Source organism: Delphinus delphis, chromosome 14 (genome assembly GCF_949987515.2).
Source record: "Delphinus delphis chromosome 14, mDelDel1.2, whole genome shotgun sequence".
NCBI classification, from domain to species: domain Eukaryota; kingdom Metazoa; phylum Chordata; class Mammalia; order Artiodactyla; family Delphinidae; genus Delphinus; species Delphinus delphis.
This window is the reverse complement of record NC_082696.1, coordinates 15649353-15671628: the sequence shown is the minus strand read 5'-3', so window position 1 is coordinate 15671628 and position 22276 is coordinate 15649353. Positions and strand designations below refer to the sequence as shown.

Sequence of the window (22276 nt, the reverse complement as noted above, 5' to 3'; positions counted from 1 at the left end):
GAGTGCTCGGTTCCCTTTCTGCATGTCTCCTCTCTTAATCTCTTGTTTAACTGCAAAGTAAAAATCATTTGTGTAGGCTACCACTGGACAACAGGTAGGGGCCAGGCCTTGATTCATGGAGGGAAAAGCTTAGAGGTTATCAAGTCCTGTGTTTCCCAAGCTTACTGCTTATCAGAGTCATCAGTGGAGTTTTCTAAAGCCACTCCAGGCCTACTTCATCTGCATCTCCGGAGAAAGGGCCCAAGAATCAACATTGAAAAACAGAAGGAGACTATAGTCTGGAGGAGGGATGGCGCCCTCCATCTGCCTCTGCTGGGTCATTCAGGTCTGGAATGGCCTTCCAGTGCAGCCCATTCTGGTTTTGAACAGCTGGGCTTGATAATAGCTCATTCCCCGTTTCCTTCAACTGTCGTTCCTATGATGTGGCTCCTGCCACCACTGTCCTAAGCCTCCTTGCCCTGCCTCTCATCCAGTTCTCTGGCAGACATTCATTGAATGCCTGATGTGGGCATGGTTTTCTTAGCTCTTTTTCCCCCAAATCCCTCTTCCATTTTGATTACCCTTCTCTTATCCCAAGAAATGGTTACTCAACGGGTCCATAACCCTTCTGAGGATTCGGACACAGCTTGAGCCAAGATTTATCTTTGTATTGCACAGCTCTGTTTGTTTTCTTTTTAAAGAATGTGTACAGAAGGATACAGTCAACAGGACTTCTAAGCGGTGTGTGTAACTTAGTGAGGAGAACCAACTAATGTCCCACCATAATTTACGTGTCAATTACAAATCATTCTTTTTCCATTACTTAAAGGAAGACCTCTCCAATTGTCTACCAAGTAACAGTTTATTATCCTAGGATGGTTTTTTGAACGTTATTTTGAAGTGATGAAAAAACTTCTCATTTAAAAGATTTTACTTTGTATAGAGTTACATCGGCCTCTCCTCATTCTGACATCACTAACCCTTTTACTTAGTAAGAAGCTGGCGACTCTTGCGTCATTTCACCTTTAGTACCAACAGTTTTGGCATTTGTTAACTTTATGAAATGCCTGCCTTGGCCGACTACAAAATGCAAAAGATGCTCTTATAATTTGTTCCATAATTTAAAACCCTGTTTCATTTATTTAAACTCCTGGGCAGTAGATGTTTTCTATTCTATAACATCTCAATGAGTCAAGGGGAAATCCTCTTGTTTAAGTACTGATGCTTATTGAATTTAATTATTGATATTGAATTTAAAGGTGAGCTCGAGCCAGTTCATAAATATAACGATAGATCCAAGTGGGTCTCTGTCTGGGTTGAATCAATCAACAAAGGCAAGAATTATAAAAAGAATGTATGCCTACTTTCTCTTTGGACTATCTTTACTTACATACCTAGAGCAGTTACTATCTACAGCCTCTCTTATATAACCTGCATGATTATCTTATCTCCAATTCTGGGTCAATTTCAAGAGGAAATTAAGTACCCATGCGATTATATGGCTTCCTCATTCTTAACTTGAATAATCTAGAAAGTGTGTTTAATGGTAAAGCTTTAGGCCTAAGCATTTTATTTGGGAGAGGGTCTCATTCATTCACTCAATAAAAATTTCACTGCGCGGGTATGTGGGTTGGATACCATGGTATACATGAGGGTTACTAAAATAAACGGAGCACAGCCCCCGCCCTCCTGGAGCTCTGAGTTTGCCGGCGGAGACAGCAGATATACATCTTGATGAGTTTTAATGTGCTAGTGACCGTGATGAGATTTAATGTGCCAGTGACTGCAGAGTGCGGGCGGCTGGAGACTCCAGGTGCTAACACAGTGTCCGCTTGTGGGCAGTGGTTGCCCTGAATGGCTGGCACCCCATCTACTGATGCTCACTGGATACCGAGGGGAGAAGGCCCGAGACCCTTTGGCCTGATCACTGGGCAGAAGAACCTGTCTCAGTGAGGGAGAAACGGGGTTCTCCTGTCCTGTGTCATAGACTCTGAGGACTGTAGTCCTAGTAGAGCCTCCCTTTCCAAGTAGGAATAACAACAGGGTTTTCAGAAGGGAATCATCACAATATACTGGCGTTATGCCTGCTGAGTACTAGCTGGGCTGCTTCAGGCAGCCTAGAGGCTGGCGAACATTTATGGTCATGGGGGCAACTGGGCCATCATAAATCTTCAACCCTGCTTGCCTTTGTAACAGCGGAGTTAGCTTGTTGGTGCAAAGGCCCATCGGGACTCAGACTAAATCATTCAGGCAGTCGCTCACAAATAATTATGGAGTGCCCACTAAGTGTGAGGCCTTCTTCCCCCATTTATGTCAATATTTATTATTTTATTATTATTTTTTTTTTTTGCGGTACGTGGGCCTCTCACTGTTGTGGCCTCTCCCATTGCGGAGCACAGGCTCCGGACGCGCAGGCTCAGCGGCCACGGCTCACGGGCCCAGCCACTCCGCGGCATGTGGGATCTTCCCGGACCGGGGCACGAACCCGCGTCCCCTGCATCGGCAGGCGGACTTTCAACCACTGCGCCACCAGGGAAGCCCTATGTCAATATTTAGCGGAGTAGGAGCAGGCATCGGATTCTTGAATCTAATTTCTCTTCTAAGGACTTTTTGAAAAAATTGGTAAGGTGGTTTTGAGTGTATCATCTTCAATCCAAATTGTTCTCTGCTCAGGACAAAATAAATAAAGCTTTGGGGGAAGATTAGACCATTCAGCACCTTTCTGGGAATAAAAACGTAGTAAATGCAAGAAATTTGCCCCCCTTGTTATTTGTCACCGTTTTTTCCCTTTGAAAAATAAATCTGTAGTTCAATCCATGCATTTGTTAAAATGCAAAAGTATTGGCACCCCTGCTCCTGCTCCATGTGCCAGTGCTGGTGCTCTCAGATGCGCGTCTGTTCCAGTAGCTGAAGTCACAGATGGAGGCGAGGTGACAACCCGCTGCCTCACTAGTTGAAGTTTACTTTGTGACTGAATCAGAATAACAGAATTGGAGTTTTGGGGATTACTGGAATTGTATGTGACTTGCCCAGGGTCTAAGTTACAAAGCTGTTGTCGTAAAGGGGAAGCTCTATCATAATCAGGGCTGACAGCATTTATGGAAGACAGATGAGAATTCCCAGGTTTCAGGAAGGCCTGGGCGTCCTCCCCTCCCCTGCCCGCGGTGCCACATAAACCTAGTAACCTTCCATTCACCACTGACTAAGCCTTGAACTTCTGCTGCTTGCCTCACCCCTTTAGTTCCCAGACACGTAGCCTGGGGGAACGATTCAAACTGTCCTAGAAGGACTGCCGGGCGGTTACGGGGATTAGCAGCCGAACTTGCCTTCCTCCGGCCACGTACAAGTGGAGGATGGGGGAGTATTTCTGTGGGAGAGAGAAAGTCAGGAGAGGGATCCAGGGTGAAACCTCAGCCCCGCCTGAGAATTTAAGCTGGACCCGCTGCAGGTTCAGTTCAGGTGAAGACTGCTTTCTATTCCCTGTCGTTTGTCTAGGAGGTTCCACTGTGGGCCTCTTCTCACCAGCACCCGCTTCCAGAAGCTGCTCCAGCAGACCCGTGGCTCCGGAGGGCACTTGGCTTGCGTGTAAAAGGCACCACGTGTTTGAATTGAATTTGATGTTAACCCCGTCCCTGGGATCTGTGAAGTGAGGGAGAAGGGGGCCGGTGGCCCAAAAGTTAAAGGGCTACTTGTAAGTTGGCAGATTGCTGAATTCCAGGCTGTTATGGGATGTCTGGTGGTAGGTATCGCCTTCCAGTGTGGAAGCAATCTGCCTGTGACATCTGTCCCCTGACTGCCACGGTCGATGCGGTGGAGGCCCTGGGTTAGGCCCTGCTCTGGCTGCGCTGTTGTCAGATGACCTCCATACCCCGCGGGAGGAGGGCAGCTCCTTGATGAGGGCTGGTGGATGGCTCAAGTCCCCCTGCCGCAACTTCCTTTATCCTGGGCATTCTCCTGTGTTTAAGACCTGCGCAATTACAAAAGCTATGGAAGATGGCTTTTTGGGGACTCATTTCCAAAATAGAGGCCCCGGCAGGAGTTGGGAAACACTCAGGTGATCGCAGCAGTGCCATCTGTTTGCAGAGGGTCCTGAGCAGCAGCAGAGCAGCGGCGGCCTTGGGCCTGGAGAGAACCTCCCAGGCCCCTGATTTGGTCAGGACAGGGCGGCCGGCTCCCGCTCGCTTAGCTGAGCTTTGCTGCCACGGTCAAGCGGCAGCGTGCCTTTGGGTAGTGGCCACCTGCCTCCGTCAGCATCCTCTGTGCACAGGTGTGGGTCTCCCATCTTGTTCGTGGTCTAGTCCTCAGCACCCAGCCCCTGCCCAGCCCCTGGTAGGCAGCCAGTGTAGAAAGAAGGATTTTAAAGGGCTATGGAAATCAGCCACCACGGACAAGGAAAGGCTTTTCCTTTTTTTGTTGTCACTATCTTAGAAGACGCTCAGAACCTCTTGAAGCAGTGGTTCGCAAGCTGTAATTGGCCTCAGTTCCCCTGGGCTCCGGTTACCTGCGGGGCTTCTGAGTTCCTCCCTACACGCTAGGGTCCAGATGACCCTGAGGGGGGTGCCCGGGAATCTGCACCTCCACAGGGGGCTTCGGGGGCAGGTATTCCATGCATCATGACTTGAGAAAGAGACCTTCAAGTTTCTAGCTGAGAAGTGCTCTGGAAAAATCTCTCCAAGTGGGGAATCAACAGTTGGAGAAGGGAGCTCTTGCCCTTTCCCCCTGCTTTCATCGTGCACCTGGGGTTTCCCAACCTTTGATTTCTTTTGCCGTCCCACATTGAGTCTCCGAGGCACACTTTAAAATTCTCTTCAAGTACACTTTAAATCTTCAGTGGCATGGTTGCAACCAGCTGACATTTTAAAAATTGAGTACTTTTGTAGGAGAACAATAATAAACAATTACTGGACATACATTTTAAAAACATGTAAGTTTCCAAATATCAGATCTTAAAGAAACTCGATTTTAGCCCCAGGAGACTTAGCGATACATCACAACCGCCCCTCCTGGTGTCAGGGTCCTAATTACTTGCTTCTACAGAACAGTTGAGGGTTTTTTTTTCTCAGTAACCTTGAACCCTTCTCTACCCAAGTCTCCAGACTTGGGCTTATCCTTTGCACCCTAAGGAAATCCATCCAGTTCCAGCTTCCAGCCTGGGGAGCACTCCTTTCTCACCACTGACTGCAGGGTAGTGGGCACTGGCCCAGCCCCTGGCTCCCGCCCTGTGGACAAGTCCCCTCAGGGGCAGATGTAACAGACTCAGAGAACAGCAATGTCTAAATCAAAAAACCTCCATAGGATTTGTCACAGGTGAGGCCCAGGCCTCCAGCTGGCGGTTTAGCATGTTCTCTGGAAATGGTTAGTCATTCCCAGACTTGCCCTAAAACCCTGAGTCCATTTGCTTCTATCTCACAAAGGGTGTGGTCCGTGGAAATTTAGAGTTGCTTCCAGATTGCCGTGGGTGCCCCGGCTGCTTCTGATGTGCCGAGTGCCTGGAGGGCTCCCTGGCTGCTGGCCCCCCACCACTGACAAGGCTCTGCCATTCTCCCTCGCTGCTCCAAAAGTCACGGAAATCAAAGGGAGAGAGCTTTTCCCCCAACAGTGCCTCATCCTGAAAGACGTAGAGCACACGTGTTGGGTCAGGTTGTCCGGGTTTGAAACTAAACCTATCAGCCCCGTTAGTCAAGACCCTGACACGCTCCATCTGTAAAATAGAGATGATAATAATACCCACCTCTGGGAATTGTTCACTCTTTAACTCAAAAAATGGTTATCAAGGGTTTACTGTGTGCCAGGCCCTGTGCAAGGCGCTGCTCTATGGACTTGGAGTTTAGGGAGGGAGACCAACAGATGGAGATTTTATCTGTTGGTAAGTGCACAAAGGAGAGATGCATGATGTTAGGAACGCACTTTTCAGGGGTGGGGAGGGGGACCTCGTTACAAGGGAGACCAAGGAAGTAATTGCTGAGCTAATGAGTATTGCATATCACATATGCACGCAGCATGTGCAAAGGCCCTGTGGAGGCCTAAGTGGGGAGTGTGAGGAGGAATTAAATGAGGCTGGAGAGGAGGCCAGGGGCCCGGCATCCAGAGCCTGGTAGGCTGTGTTAAGAATTTGGCTTTTAAGAACGATGGGAAACCGCTAAACGTTCTCAGCAGGGAAGTGACAGATTTGTGTTCTCAAAGTTGGAAGCTATTTGGAGGGGGAATGAGAGTGGATGTGTGGAGGCCATTAAGAGAGTCCTGGAATAATTTAGGCAAGAGATGATTTAGTTTAGACTTGGAAGGTGGTAAAAGTGCAGGTTCAGGAGACAGTTAAGCCGTGGAATTGATAGACTTGGTGATGATTTGATGTTGGGGACAGAGGGAGAGGAGGGGTCGGGGGCAAGGTATCCTTGAATAGTCACATTGCCTACACAGAGTAAGCCCTCATTAAATGTAAATTATTATGCTAATTATAAAGCAGCTCTCCCTTTGGTATGCTGAGTTCTCATGGAAACTCTCGTTAAATGACTTTTAAGGGGGGACGAGAGGGCTGGCCTGTCTCCCTGAGGCTGGTGTTTGACCAATGGCAGTTGGGCCCATGTACCCTCTGACAGCGATGTGGCCCTTTCAGCATGAAGTTGAACCCTCCACTCAGGCCGAGCAGGCTCCTTTCAGTCTGCCCCCAGGGTCCTCATCCTACACCCTCATCCTGGTCCGTGGTGGAGCTAAGTGCCTGGATACACCTAAGTTGGCTGAATGTCATAGTTTGACTCACACTTGGGACCTTTTACACCTCCGTATACTGTAATAAGGATTCACATGGCCATTAACGGGAGGGTCAGCCTCTCACACTGCTGTGTGTTGTCACCACCAAACAGTAGTCTTTCTCTCTCTTTTTTAATCAGTAGGCTTTATTTTTAGAACAGCTTTACATTCATAGAAAAACTGAGCGGAAAGTGCAGAACTCCCATACACCTGTCACGGTCCCCGCCCCTCCCTCTGTTTCCCCTGTGATTAACAACTGGTATCTAGTCTGGTGTATTTGTTAAATTGATGAGCCAATATTGATACGTTATTATTCACTGAAGTCCATAGTTTACATTAGGGTTCACTCTGTGTGTCGTACATTCTGTGGCATTTGACAGTGATGACACGGATCCACCATGACAGTTTCATGCAGAGTGATTTCCCTGCTCTAAAAATGCCCCGTGCTCCACCCATTCAACCCTCCTTTCCTGTGAGCCTGTGACATCCACTGATCTTTTTACTGTCTCCATGGTTTTGCCTTTTCTAGAATGTCATACAGTATGACTTACATACACAGTCTGTAGTCCTTTCAGATGGGCTTCTTCACTTACTGATATGCATGAAGGCCCCTCCGCGTCTTCTCGTGACTTGATAGCTCCTTTCACCAAGTCTTTTGAATTCCATCTGCACCGTGGCTACCGGTCTGTACCTGGAGGTCTCCTTGTGGAAATCACAATTTCTTTTCGGTGCCTGGCGTATCTTCCAAGCGGCATTTCCACATCATCTTCTCAGTCTTGCGCTTCTCCGCACCTGTCAGTCCTGAAGACATTTGGCTGATTTAGGAGCCTTCCCAAGACAGGAGCTGGAAAATGACTGGATTCAGTGTTCCGTGTTCAGGAAATCACAGTGACTCCATATTCCCATCGGAATGATTCAGTGAAAGTTTTGGTAGCTGGGAGAACTGCCTTCTCTAAGAATTGGGCTGTACCACACTTTGCGTTATTATTGCCTTTGTGACACCCTGGGGGTAAATTGAGGGTTTCCAGCCTAAAAAGTTTTGCTTGGTCCTTAAGCAGTTCTACTGCAAAGGTGAGTGTATACCATCTTTTATCAGAAGACGTTCCTGGCCAGATCACTGAATGGATGGGAAGCGGGTCATAGCCAAGTGTGACTTCTTGGAGACAGGCTGCACGGCCATTGCCTCTTGCTGTCCTTGGACGACATCAGCCCTGTCCTTTGGCACACTATTCTTCCCCAGTGTCCTCATTCACTGCCTGCAGTCCAGGACCAATTTGAGATCATTGCTGAGTTGCCTTGTTCATATTATGTTTTGGAGCTGCCCGGTCCCTCCTGTCTTTTCATGGTGTCCTAATGTCTGTGTCCTCCACTCCCCCGGTACCCACTTGGGAGCTTACGTGAGGTGTTCCTCATGATGCAGGTGCTGCCGTGGAGATGAGAGGGTCAGAGGCCAGGCAGTGCTGTCCGTCAGCCCAGGGAGCATGAGGATGGTGGTTGAGCATCTGCTGTAGCCAGAGCCTTTAGGATGTCCGGTCCCCACTGTCCTCAGGTATGCCGTGGCTAAGAAGGTTGTCCCTGTCATCCTTATGATATGCCTTAGCCACCCCTTATTTTCAAATACCTTGTTAGGGACAACCTCCCAGTTTTCTTGTCACTTTGGCATTGTTATAATGTTCATATGCAGAAATGCAGAACCAAGTGTTATTGTTTCCAGAAAGCTCTGCATCTGGGGATTTTTGCTTACATTTTCTTTTTCTTTTCTCCTCTTAATCCTTATGTTTTTGTTTTTTGTTTTTTTGTCTTTTGTTTTTTGTTTTGCCGTACGCGGGCCTCCCACTGCCGCGGCCTCCCCCGCTGCGGAGCACAGGCTCCAGACACACAGGCCCAGTGACCATGGCTCACGGGCCCAGCCGCTCCACGGCATGTGAGATCCTCCCGGACCGGGGCACGAACCCGCGTCCCCCACATCGGCAGGCGGACCCCCAGCCACTGCGCCACCAGGGAAGCCCAGTCCTTATGTTTTTGAACAAGTTTTCAATGTGCTAGGTCTTTACTTACCATTTTCAGTCATCAGGAATGAAAGAGTTCTTGGAAGAGACATTTACATGGAACTTTATTTATTTATTTTTAAAGAGGAATGAAGTGATCAAAAGTGCCCAGTCAACTGAGCACCTTCTGAGGTCATGTTACCATTTGCTACTTTGCACTACCTGGCCAGGCACCTGCAGGCCAGCTTCTTATCCAGCCCTGAGAATTACAGGTGTGGGAGACAGGGTTAGGGAGGTGAGTTATCTTGCCCCTCGCACGCCAGTTGTAAGGGGGAGGGACAGAATTTAAACCTGGCCCTGTCTCCAAACTCCGCGCACTGGGCCTACCACTATGTGTCCCCTGCCAGAGGGGTGTCATATGTGCTGAGAAGCAGAGCCACCTGAGGCGTGTGTGGGAACATGCAGGGTCTGACCCAGATCTCCCTGGTGTCCTTTTATCACAGAAGGATGTGGCCTCATGAGCTCCTGGGACCGAGGATGGGACATATAACCCTTTCTGCCCGGACTCTGAGTCCTTTTTTAAAAACCTTGTTTGGAGAGTTATGATGATCTCTCCAGAGACAATCCTTTGTTCAAACGAATTGCTAAGTGTTTTAGGAAGGGCAGAGATTTGGGGGTAGAGGAGGCCCCCACCCCGGCTGCCCTGTGGAAGGGGAGTGGCATGCATGGAGGGTAGGGAAGGAAACCGGGGTGCAGCCTGGGGAGAGCCCCTCAGCGGGCTCCACGCTTTCCCAGGCAGCATCTAGGTCGTCTCCCCCAACATTCGGCCTGGGCACCCTCGCCAGGTGCCCTCCCTCACTGCCAACAGCTCACACCCACCGTCGCACCCACCGAGCTCAACAGGGGGCCTTGAGGTCAACTCCTCGCAAAACGCTCCGGCTCAGCCCCCCTTGTTAACCGGTGCAGCTACACATAGAGGAGTTTGCCCTTTGAGGTTTGCATTAGCGGTGACCCAAATAAGAACAGAATACATTTTGTGCAGTCGCCCTGGTCTAAGCCAGTGTCATCTCTTACCCAGTTATTTCTGCAGCCTTGTAAGTGGTCCTGCCTATGCCCTCAGCCCTTTCTTCACAAAGCAGCCAGGGCGAGCCTTTGTAAAAGGTAAATCAGAGGGGATATGGGGATATATGTATATGTATAGCTGATTCACTTTGTTATACAGCAGAAACTAACACACCATTGTAAAGCAATTATACTCCAATAAAAATGTTAAAGAAGAAAAGAAAAGAAAAGAAAATCAGATCACGCCATGCCCTGCTCAAACCCCCAGAGGCTTCTGTCTCAGTCGGGGTCCAAGTCAGAGTCTTTACAGGGGCCCTACCCCAAGTCCACTGCAGTGACCCTGGAAACCTTGCTTCTCAGACTTACCTGGGCACCTGCTCTGTTCCCCTTCGGTGCTCTTCCCTCAGATTTCAGCACAGTCCTTCTTCAGGTCTATTCTTCAGATATTTCTCTCACTACTCTGACCACCCTATTAAAATTCCAGCCATCGTATTAGCCCCTGTCCTTCTCCTCTGCTGTTTTTTCTTGAAAATATTTATCACCATGTGCTACATCATATATTGTACTTAGGTGTTTATTGCCTGTCTTTCCCATCAGGGTTTTTTTTTCTTTTAATAAATTTATTTATTTTAGTTATTTATTTTTGGCTGCATTGGGTCTTTGTTGCTGTGCGCAGGCGTTCTCTAATTGTGGTGAGCGGGGGCTACTCTTCGTTGCGGCGCACGGGCTTCTCATTGCAGTGGCTTCTCTTGTTGCGGAGCACGGGCTCTAGGCGTGCGGGCTTCAGTAGTTGTGGCATGTGGGCTCAGTAGTTGTGGCGCACAGGCTTAGTTGCTCCGCAGCATGTGGGATCTTCCCGGACCAGGGTTCGAACCTGTGTCCCCTGCATTGGCAGGCAGATTCTTAACCGCTGCATCGCCAGGGAAGTCCCCCCCATCAGGGTTGAATCTCTGTGAGAGCAAGTATTTTTGTCCCTTGCTCATTCTTTATCCCCGGCGTCTAGGAAGTTTCTGGAAGATAGCAGGTCCTCAGTAACTAGATGTCCCATGGATTTTCATGTGACCAGTAGTGTGGATCTTTATATCTCTGAGCTGGTATTTGTTTTATATTGTTGATTGTTAGGGTGACAGTCCTCAGCTGGGCTGCTGTGACACGAGGATGTGTCCCGAGTAATTGGTTCAATGATAATAGTGAAAGGACCAAATAAAAGTGGTGAACTATCAAAAAATTAAAACATATTCTGGGTGTTTGTAAAATAACGTCAGTGGTATCACAGTGTATTTTCTTAAGCAGGAGGAAAGGGGGGGCGCTCGGGACAGGGCATGCCCTGTGGCTTTTCTGCTTTCTGCTGCAGCCGTCATTTGTATGCGCTGATGCCCCAGAAATGAACCTTAGCTGTGGGGAGTGTGGTATAAAGGGGCGTCCAGACCTGCTCTCCTGGGCAGCAAGGACAGCAGCCTCTCTGCATACTATTTAAACCATCCCTTCAGTTCATCATAGGATGAAGTTCAGTCAGGATATTTTAATCTTTTTAGAGGAGGACTTTGGGGGATTTTGCTGTTCGAGCAAGCCTTTGAAGGTTATTTAACTTCTAAAACAAGCGTGTATTAGGGTCATGTTAGTAACGTGGGATGGTACCATTCGCCAGTGTTGAAGTTGGAATGACCTACAATTGTTTACCCCATTTTAGTTCCATTTAAGGCCTCTCCTGCCCCAGCCCCTCGAAGTGGCCCAGTGGATGTGTGCCCATCAGGCAGCGGACCCCATGCCCGTATTAAAAATAGGCTCATCTCCTCTCCCTTCACGCAGCTTCCCAGCGCTTTAAGCCTCCCTGCCTCAGTCTTGATTTGTTTATGCCTCTGGCCTTCATGGTCCACAGCTACAGGTGACTTTCCTAGTTTATTTCTTTGTTTCACTGGAGCACTTCTTCCTGAAATGGGAGGTAAACATATAAGATATTAGGCCTGATGTGTCATAAAATGTCTATAGTTTTTCTCTAACTCCTAGTCGACAGTCTTGGGGGATGTAGGCATCCAGGTTGGAAATCGTTTCCCTTCAGGATTTTGGAATGATTGTTCCCTTGGCTTCCAGCTCACAGCGTTGCTGTTGGGAATCTTGGTGACGTTGATTCTCTGTCCTTCTGTGTGTGACCTGCTTTCCTCCTGAAAGCTTCCCAGATCTCCGCTTCGTCCCCAATGTTCTGGTGTTCCACAGTGATGTGCATAGGGTAGGCTGGGCTCCTTTTTAAGTAGAAAAAATTTCTTGCGGATGCCAGGGCTGATTTAAAGATTTAATACGATAATATTTAGATATGTACCACTTAAAGGGAAAACTCTTTATGCTATGGTTCTTCCGATTAGAAAATCAAAATTGCACATTAAACACAAAGTAACCAGCCAACGGAACTCAGATGTCCAACGTGAATCACCTGGGACGGCTGATGTCATTCTTTCTGTGAGAGGAATTAGGTGCAGTTGGGGGTAGCACAGAGTCCTTTGAGCGATGGCTTCGGGCTTCACTTGGTGTGAATAAGTAAGTCAGTTATGCATTAAATCTACTCTCCGGCCTTTTTCTCATTAGGTCATTAACCTAATTCTGCTTGATGATAAACACAGGGCTGATCTGATTATAGAATGGTCATCCAGACGATTCTTAGAATAAATGTGCTTGCTTATGGAAATGTTTTTGGGTTGTCATTAAAATGAAAGCATGGGGGCTTCCCTGGTGGCGCAGTGGTTGAGAATCTGCCTGCTAATGCTGGGGACATGGGTTCGAGCCTTGGTCTGGGAAGATCCCACATGCCACGGAGCAACTAGGCCCGTGAGCCACAACTCCTGAGCCTGCGCGTCTGGAGCCTGTGCTCCTCAACAACAGAGGCTGCGACAGTCAGAGGCCCGCGCACCGCGATGAAGACTGGCCCCCGCTTGCCACAACTAGAGAAAGCCCTCGCACAGAAACGAAGACCCAACACAGCCAAAAATAAATAAATAAATTAAAAAAAAAAAAAATGAAAGCATGAAATGTAAATAATTTCACAGAGAAAATAGTAATACTCACATGGTCCCTGGGAGGCGGCGTGCCTCTGTTCTTCTTAGGTTTTTCCTACATCAGTTTCCCTGTAGACCTGTGGAGGGGAGCCCTGGGGAGTGTGGGCTGTCAGAATAGGCCAGTGCCCCCCGACCCCGACCCCTGCTGCCCACGTTTCTCCCTCACTGCCACGGTGTCCACCGCACTCTAATCTCACGGTCCTTCACGTCCATATCTTGGGACAGAGATACAGAGAACTGGGAGCCGCTGTCACTTTCGGGGAGCCCTTAAGCTGTGTGTTGTGGAGCGTGGAAACCATCATCCGTTTTCAAGCTGTTTTAGCGTTCCTGCCCCCTTCACTGTTGTGGAGATCGGCGAGCATTTGTATTTTTTTAACAGCTGACGCCACGCTTGACGGGGTTCGTGGTGTGGATTTTCTGGCGAGTTGGAAGTGTGTGTGAGTGTGCATGTGTGTTTTCACCGCAGGCCGTCTGTTTCGGGAGCACAATACTTGTTGCACCACTGCATCCTGGTGCCTGGGTCCCGGGTGGTTGCAGGCCCGGCTGAGGTCCTGCCTGCGCGGGGCTGTGCCTCTGGCCCTCGGCGCTACCGTGTGTCCCTGTGCAGTGGCAGCGCGGGGTCCCCCTTCTGCATAGGGTCGGTGGCTGCTGGAGGTGGCTTCCCTCTGAACTGCCTGTTGGTTTATGAGTGTCTTCGAGGTCCCAGGCATGCTCTCTGTCACTGCATGTTTCTTCAAAACCTCACGGGCTCAAAACCTGCACCTTCCTTCTACCTTTCCCTTCTCCCTCCTCCAACATCCAGTTCATCTCCACATTCCACCCCTTTTCCCTTCCTGTTTAAAATCTTTCCATTCTTGCCACCGCTGGCATCCAGGCCCTGATACCTCCCACGGGATGGCCACGTCTCAGCAGCCTCCCCTGCCCCCTCCTCGTTCCCGGGGCCCTGCTGCTGGGCCAGCTCTCCCAGCATTTCCCACCCTTGCTCTGGAGCCCTCATGGGCTACAGTCTCTGCAGGCTGAGGAGAAACTGGCAGCATGAAGGCTGATGGATTTTGTTTGTCTTTCACAATATTTTAAAGAGTTGTAAACCAACTTAAAAAAGGAAAGGTATTTTAGCATTAAAAATCTGTATTTTCAGGTTTTCTGAAAAGTTGGAAAATCTGGCAGCATAGAGCACGTGTTCCTAAAAGGTTACAAGAGTTGGAAATGGAGGGTTGTTTTGTTTTGCTCTTTGCTGCCTTTCCTTGGGGCATGCTTTCTCTTGTTTGCCGCACTCCTCACTACTCCTTATAGCCCCCCACCTGCCTCAGCTCTCATTCTGGCTTTCATAGTCATTAATATTCATAGCCCAGAGTTGTCTGAGCCCCAGGCCAAGGACCTTTCTACACCCTGTACTTAGAACAGCCCTTGTATTTTGCCTTCTGTGTATATCATTCTGCCTCTTTTGCGTGCTCTCTCTCTCCGTCTAAACCTATCCAAATCCTGCCGTTCCACAAGGCCAGCTTACATGCTCTCTCCTCTGTGAAACCCTCCCCGCCTGCCCCCTCCTTAATCATAAAGCACTTTGGGTTTGTCTCTGTCTTTTGGTGCCGTTGGATATCATTTGTTTCTATGCTTCGGCTGCCCCTCCAGAGCAGGGCCTCACAGTGTTGATACAGTGCTCGTGTATGGTGGATGCCCAACGCCGTACAACCAGAGAGATGCACAGACATGGTCAAGGGCCTCGTTCTGTGGGTATCAGCAGGAAGGTGAATATAGGATGCTGTTAGCTGGTGACTTACCCCAGCCACTCCTAAGAGGTTGTTTCGTTTTTGTCACCAGAGCCCCGTTTGCAGATCTATTTTTAACGTGGGGAAATCCCCCAGAGTAGGCTGTGGGTGTAGTCACTCCCTGGTAAGTGATTTGATCTGTCACCAAGGTTATTCAGTGATACTGCTTTATACAGAAGATAGAGCTCAAGAGAACAATTGAATTTGGACTATTGCTGCACTCGTTAAAAATATTTAATACCACATATACACAGGATTCTATGCTGGATACTAGATCGGTCTTTTCTGCCTACGTGCACCTCCATGACCCCCATCTCTATGTCCTCAGTGGGGCTTTGGTTTCAGTATCGCCGACCTGCAGAACCCACCCTGCTCCACGCTCCTGGCTGAGCCTGACCTCCTCCTGGCCCCTGAGAGAAGTGGATGGGGGTAATGAGAAGCTCATAGGTTGGGAGAAAATGCCGATGTCTAGTGATTTGTTGTAATTACTCAGCCAGTGAATACTTGTTTCGCATCGAGCCTAGCCCAGGGTTTCGCAGCCACATGCCCTTGGGGCCTGGTAGTGACCTTGCGATGCTAGCTGTTTTCTTTATTCCTGTCAAGCTCCTTTGAGAGGGGAGGAGGCTTTGCTTTGTCTGGGCCAGAAGGTGAGTGGACTCAAGGGCCGTCCCGTCCAGCGGTGTGAAAGGCCCCGTGTCTGGTGCAGCAGTCACTCGCCACGTGTGGCAACTGAGCCCTGAAACGTGGCTAAGGTGACTGAGGAACTGGATTCTTAACTGTAGTTCATCTTAGCGAATTTAAACTGAAATACAGCCCGGACCTCAAGGGTTGGGAAAAATGGGTCAGATGCGGTCAGCGCCTGCGGGAGAGCCCAGTGCAGTCGTGCTGAGAGGACACCTAATTGCAGAAGCTGCTGCGTGGGTGCGACTCTGCTATGCAAGTAAAAGCCTGTTTGACCAAACTTGGCCGGGCTTCAAAGCTGAACGGTGTTTGCAGGGAAACCCGTGGCTGTGCTGTTCTGCTGGGGGCATTGTTCGCTCATTCTTTTATTTCCTTTCAGAACAGCAGACACAGAGCTCCCCTTAGCTGTGATTACTTGAACAGTTTCTACAACCTGCTTCCTCTGCTTGATTTCATTAAACCGTGACATAAATACATACTTGGTGCCCAAACCACGTATAAATGTTGAACCCAAATGACGGTTTTGGGGGAGGAGCGGGGGAACTTAGGGGGAGGCTGTATAGACGGTTACACAGATTGATACTTGTGGGTTTATCGCTTTTGCTTGGCTTTTCTTGAACAGAGTCAGCTGAAATCGGTTCTGGGTATTTTGACCTCGCACGGTGGTTATTAAAGCCACGCCAAGCCGTAGACGTAGGTGAATTAATCTTGAGCCACATTTGCTGGAATACACACACAACGTGTGCCCGGCGCTGCTCCAGAGGCTGGATGGCTGTGGCTTCAGCATTCTTTGGCCTGGGGAGGGTCCACGTGGTCCATGTGTGATTTATCCACACTGCAGCTTCCCAGCTGCAATCTGTGTTCATGGGCTGCCAGTTGTTCTACAATCCAGTGAGTTTCTTTGCTGGTGTTTCAGTTCCCACTGGTCCTTTCACTGTGGAAAGTCTGGCAGACCCTTGAGAGCTGTACCACTATTGGTGGCTCCCCAAATGACTCCCCTCTCCCCCTGCAGTCTTACTTTCAGCCACAATTCCAAATATACACAAAATCGGAAGTCGGGCATAGGCCACATTGGGGCAAGAGAATGCCAGGATGGAGGGGACGCAGTCGCCAGGGAGGCTGGTACCCATACGGGGAAGCACTGCGCAGCATCCTTCCTGAATGGAGTACAGCCTTGGGATCCTCCAGCATCCTCCCCCGTGATGGAGGCCACATCTGTACCCATCTCCCTGCTCTGCCCTGGAGGGGGCTTAAAAATGGCATCTCATTTGAAACAGCAGCTCTGTGCCAGTCTGAGAGACAGACTGGCTGGATGAAAGTGTGGGATGGATGGCTTCTAGTGAAGGAGGGAAAAGCCACAGCCGCTCAGCCGGATCTAAGCGGAGGGCAGTGATGCTGTGTCCATTGCCATATGTAGATGTCTCAGGGCCTGGTACATACTGTCAAATATTCCCATAGGCAGATACACCTCCACCCCTGTACCGTTTTCCTGATATCCTCGGAAGCCAGGTGATTCTGTTTTAGTTTTACTCCTATCCCTACTCTCCAGTAAGAAGTGTTCTTTTCTAGTTCTAAGGTCATTTGAATTTTCTAAGGAGATATGCTTTTCTTTTTTTTTTTTTTGCGGTACGTGGGCCTCTCACTGTTGTGGCCTCTCCCGTTGCGGAGCACAGGCTCCGGACGCGCAGGCTCAGCGGCCATGGCTCACAGGCCCAGCCGCTACGCAGCATGTGGGATCCTTCCGGACCAGGGCACGAACCCGCGTCCCCTGCATTGGCAGGCGGACTCTCAACTGCTGCGCCACCAGGGAAGCCCAGGAGATATGCTTTTCTTTTTCCCATTTTTTGTTAGTATTATTATTAAAACTTTTAAAAGAGATTTTAACCTTAATAAGGCTAAGATGTTAGACTTGCCCCTCTGCTTTGGGTTCAGTTTTCCTTCTGCTTTATCTGAGCTTTCCAGTGTGGATTGCATATCTCACCGTAGTAAAGAAACAAGTCAGCACCTCTATTTACAAGGGTTTTAGGAACTCTGTGTCAGGAACTGGAGGCAGAGACCAATATATATATTTCTTATTATTATTCACAGTGGTGTATAATATTCCTCAGTTTTCTCAAAACACTTGGGTCGTCACTTTTGTGTTGGAGCAGGAAAGAGAATGGTTGAGCACTATTAGTAAATGCATTTTACTAGAAAGGACGTTCTCAGAAGGTCAGCCTTGCCCCTGAAGACCAGACAACACAGCTGGCACAGAGCGGCTAAGCCCAGGGGTCCGCACAGGTGTCCTCCACACAGGTTTCTCCATGGCTTCTGCAGACACTCCTCGGCCATCCCTGTGGCTGGGACGAGTTGGCCTGCAGGTGACTCCTCGTGGGAAGGGGAAATGCAAAGTTACAGCCCTGTCCTAAATGCGATTTTCTCTCAACGTTCTCAGAGATGTGGGGAAGATCAGGTAACAGACAGAATGCGAGGTAGCCAAGACCTACTGTGGGTTGGAGCTGCAGATTCCAAATCAGTGAGGTCTGTCACCGCATTGCAGCTGGACTTTCCTGCCCTCTGTTATGGACTGGATGTCTTTGGCTGCAGGAATATGAAACTTGACTCATAATAACAGGGCTTTACTAGAATGTCAGTGGGCTTCAGAAGTGGTTTGACTCGGTGACGTTATCCAGAACCCTCTTTCCGTATTTCTCCCCACTCTGCCCACCGTGAGTCAGGCTCTCCCTTCGTGGTTGCATGATTGTTGCCGGCAGTTTCTAGGTTACAGGCTTCCTCAGCTGGCTCTCCAGCAGGGATGCTTCTATTGAAAGAGCTTCTGTTCCCAGAACCCCCATTAGTCTCGGTTGAGTCTGTAACTGGGATTGGGGTGATATTGACCCAAGAGCCCTGCCTCAGAAATGAGTGGCACACTCAGGTTTTCCCAGACCCAGAGCTAGGAAGGGAGATGCGGACCTCCCCTCTCCCCCCAAAAAAGATCAGGGAAGGGTAGATGTTGGGCAGGAAACTGCAAGTCTCACTACTCTTCCTATAATCTGCCAATCCCCCATTACATACTCAGATGTGCAGTTTTTTTGCCAGAAAGTAGAAAATCGTCATTTTTGAAATAGCGTTACTTTCTACGCTTTGTGACTCTTATGTCTCCTTTGCTTCCTACTCCTCCCTCGGTTCCTTTTCCCTCCTTCCCCTTCCCACCTCTTCTTCCTTTTTTCTACTGTTTCCGCCTTTCTCTCTATCTCCTACTTCCCATTCCTTCTTCTTTTCCTCCCCCTCCTCCTAGTCTCTTTATCCCCCCACCCCTTAATTGTCAACGCATCTATATAACTGAACTAAATTGGTTCGATACAATGTAGTATCTCACTAAACAGAATGCTTTCACATTTGCCCCCCAGGAAGAAGAAATGCCGGATGTGGAAATTGACATTGACGATCTTCTTGATGCAGACAGTGAAGAAGAGAGAGCTTTAAAATTACGGGTAAGCAGCACTCAAAATCTAGAACCTCTGATGGATGCTTGAATCCACTTGGGTCTCCTGAGCTGGCTTGCACTGATTCTGCCCCGGGGCGGCACTCGGGCAATGGCCGCTTGCAGAGAGAAAGCAATGGGATGCTGAGTATTCACCCTCACAAACTGCATCTCTGGTGATAAGGCCGGTCTTGACTATAGTCAGTTCTTAAAGCACCTTACAGATATGAGTTTCTCCAGCCTTAACTTCTTGGGAGAAAGATGGTTCTTTCTTTCCAAGAAGGATGGTTCTTTCTTTCTTCTCTCCAAAGATCCATTTGCCAGAGAAGGAAGTGACGTCCCACAGTTACATGAGAAGGAGAGGGGCTGAGCTGGAACTGGAGTATCTAAGCTCAGGCTTCTGGTCTTGCAGTTGTGGATTATATCATTCATGGAATTAATTTCTAGATACGATTGTTTACTGTATAATTCTGTTTAATAAAATAACCTTTATTGGAGTATGCTCGCCTGATACAATGGATGTTGAGATGCCCCATGTCTCCTTTGTCCAGAGCAATAAATTATTTATTTCCCTTCCCCGAAGGAAGTCAAATCTATCATTTTTAAATCTGCATTTGGGAGTTTCTAAAACCAATTAACCTTTGACCTGCCATTGTTCTTAATGTTCACTGATATCTACCGTTAATGGCTGTCAGTTATCACTGATGGCAAATGATCACTAAAGGCAAGTAAAGGGCACATACGAATGTGTTTAATGTGTTAACAGTTGCTAGTGTCTCTTGAGTGGTGAACAGTCTCAGTTTAATGTTTATCTCTTGTTGGTAAATTTAGCTGGGAGAAGATAGCATCCTAGTTCTGAAAGTTACAATACAAAAAACACAAAAACAAAAAAAACAGGCACCAGTTCTATAAAAAATGTAATGACATAAAATATTTTTCTTAAAAGAAAGAACTTGAAAGGGGCTTTGGCTGCCATCAGATCACCCCCTTTGGTTCCCAGGGGAGGACAACCAAAGCCTGCTGAGGTGTGACAGGCTACTCTGTGGTTAAATCACAGCCAGGCTCTCACTCTTCACGTCCAGTGTGATTGTCACCATCTCTTACAGGCTGTCTCAACTTAAGTGTATCCAGTTCATTATTAACCACATTGGCAGCCAGAAGGACGGGTATGTGTGTGTGCTTCTGTGTGTGTGTGTGTGTGTGTGTGTGTGTGTGTGTATTCTGAAGAGTGCAAGGCATTCCTGCAAAGGAAGGGTACAACTTTTTGTATCTTCAGAGGACCAACAAATGCTGAAATAAAGTGTGGTTCTAGGTAGTCAATATGAAAAATTGATTTACCATGTTAAGAATAATACTATAAAGATGAAATGATTTTTGACTTCACTTTTAAAATGATACTGAATATTAAAACTTCTGTGTATTTCCTTCTAGGAAGCTCTCGTAGACTGCTACAAACCAACAGAGGTAAACAAATTACTTTTCCTAAATGCCAAGTTTGAATTTGTTTTTATTAAATCGGGGTGGTTATGTGTATACTAAGTAGCCATTATTATCCATAAGTGAAGGGCATGTGTTTGTTTGTTTGTTTTTAATTAATTAAGTAATTAAGTAATTTTTGGCTGCGTTGGGTCTTCCTTGCTGCACGTGGGTTTTCTCCAGTTGCAGTGAGCGGGCGCTACTCTTGGTTGCGGTGTGTGGGCTTCTCATTGTTGTGGCTTCTCTTGTTGCAGAGCATGGGCTCTAGGCACGCGGGCTTCAGTAGTTGTGGCACACGGGCTCTAGAGCACAGGCTCAGTAGTTGTGGCGCACAGGCTTAGTTGCTCCGGGGGGGATGTGGGATCTTCCCAGACCAGGGATCGAACCGTGTCCCCTGCATTGGCAGGTGGATTCTTAACCACGGAGCCACCAGGGAAACCCTCACGGGTTTGAATAATACTAACTTGCTTATTTGTAAACCTCAGCACGTCTGGTTCCGGAAGACTTAAAACTAATGGAATTGGGTGTGTTGCCTGCTTTTATATAAAAGCCAAACTTCAGAGGAAATTGTGAGAGGGTTTGGAATCATTTCAGTAGAAGTTTTAGATTTATAACTGGAGAATACATTCTATTAGTGTATAGGTATGTATTTTTTTAAAGCTTAAAGCTGATTCTGTCATTCACAATTGAGCGATTGCCTTGATTGGAAGGATACATTTTATGGTTTGTTTGGATATTTGTCAAGTGTGTAAGTATTAATGTAAAAAACAATAGATGTTAGTTTGATTAGAGCAAAGCATTTAATGTATACTCTAATGACCAAAAGCTTGAGCAGTGTACAAATTAAGAATTTGATCAGTTATGAATATATTGGTAAAAGAGGTACTTTCAGTTTGTTCCTGCGATAAATCAGAGACATTAGAAGATCCATCAGATGTTTTGTAGTCTGTTTGCAATATCAAAGCAATGATGGTAGGACTTCTGTTTTTTGGAAGTGGTATAATTACAAAGTGAGAGGAAAGCATGCTTTTAAGAGTGTGTAACATTTAAATGAGTGTGGGGCTTTAGGGTAATTTGGTTTGAGGTCAGTTACTTATTTGAGCTTTATTCTTAACAATCTCCAGTTTTCCTTTATATTGATTACATTCTGTATTCATAGAGATTTTTAAATTTTAGTTATTAAAAATATATTTTTTAATCAATGTAATACATATTCATAATTTTGAAAGCTGAAAATACTGTTAGGCTTATGAAGAAAAAGTAGGAGTGTCTTTCCCACTCCTTAGTCCCCTTCCCTAGAGGTGTATATTTTATATTTACATACTATATTTATATATTTTTATACAACAACAATTTTGGCTGTTTCTCTGCTATTTACTCTTTTATTCCTAAATATACATTTACTGCTTATTTTTTCACTTCTTGACTTAAGAGGAAATATGATAGATCCCTCACGCTCCACACAATTCATTTCCCTCCATCCCCTCAATAAAGTTACATTAGAGTATTAGTTTAAATCAGTAGTCAAGGTGCATAATATTATGATTTAAACAAATGTTTTCACTGCTAAGTCAAACAGTGAAGTATGACCACTGCTCCTTTCTTGTATAGTCATTTGTTTTTCCTGGAGTTGATAACTACCTTGTCATTTATTTTTGTCTAGTGCCTATTGATATTTTTTGTTAAACTCTCCAGAATCTTTGTCAAACTTGTAATTTTTTTTTTGTACGCTCCAACATATAATTACTATTCCTCCATGCCAGGCTTTCTTCCTGGAGCCCCTATGCAACAATCTGGAGAAGTTATTCTCTGGGTTTCCTGAGTAGCTACTGTCCTGAAAGTTCTGTTCAGATGCTTTGTTTCTTAAATCCCAGTCTTCCTCATTTTAGTTGGAGTACATCATCCAGTAGCTTTTTGAGAAAGGATGCATAAAAGGTAAATTTTTCCATCCTTGCATATATGAAAATGTATCTTCATCAATAGGTTGGATGGTGTAGAATTCTAGAATAAAATTCATTTTTAAAAATCAGTTTTAAAGGCATTATTCTACTGTTGTATTACTTC

General features: G+C 47.2%; 1 protein-coding gene across 1 annotated transcript in view; it reads left to right on the top strand.

Moving 5' to 3' along the window:
- PPP1R14C (protein phosphatase 1 regulatory inhibitor subunit 14C) overlaps nucleotides 1–22276 on the top strand; it is an 86171-nt gene that overhangs the window by 46701 nt on the left and 17194 nt on the right. The window contains exons 2-3 of the mRNA XM_060030495.1: nucleotides 18663–18746; nucleotides 20168–20200. Of these exons, the coding sequence (XP_059886478.1) occupies nucleotides 18663–18746; nucleotides 20168–20200 (117 nt within the window). The remainder of the gene's footprint in view (nucleotides 1–18662; nucleotides 18747–20167; nucleotides 20201–22276) is intronic.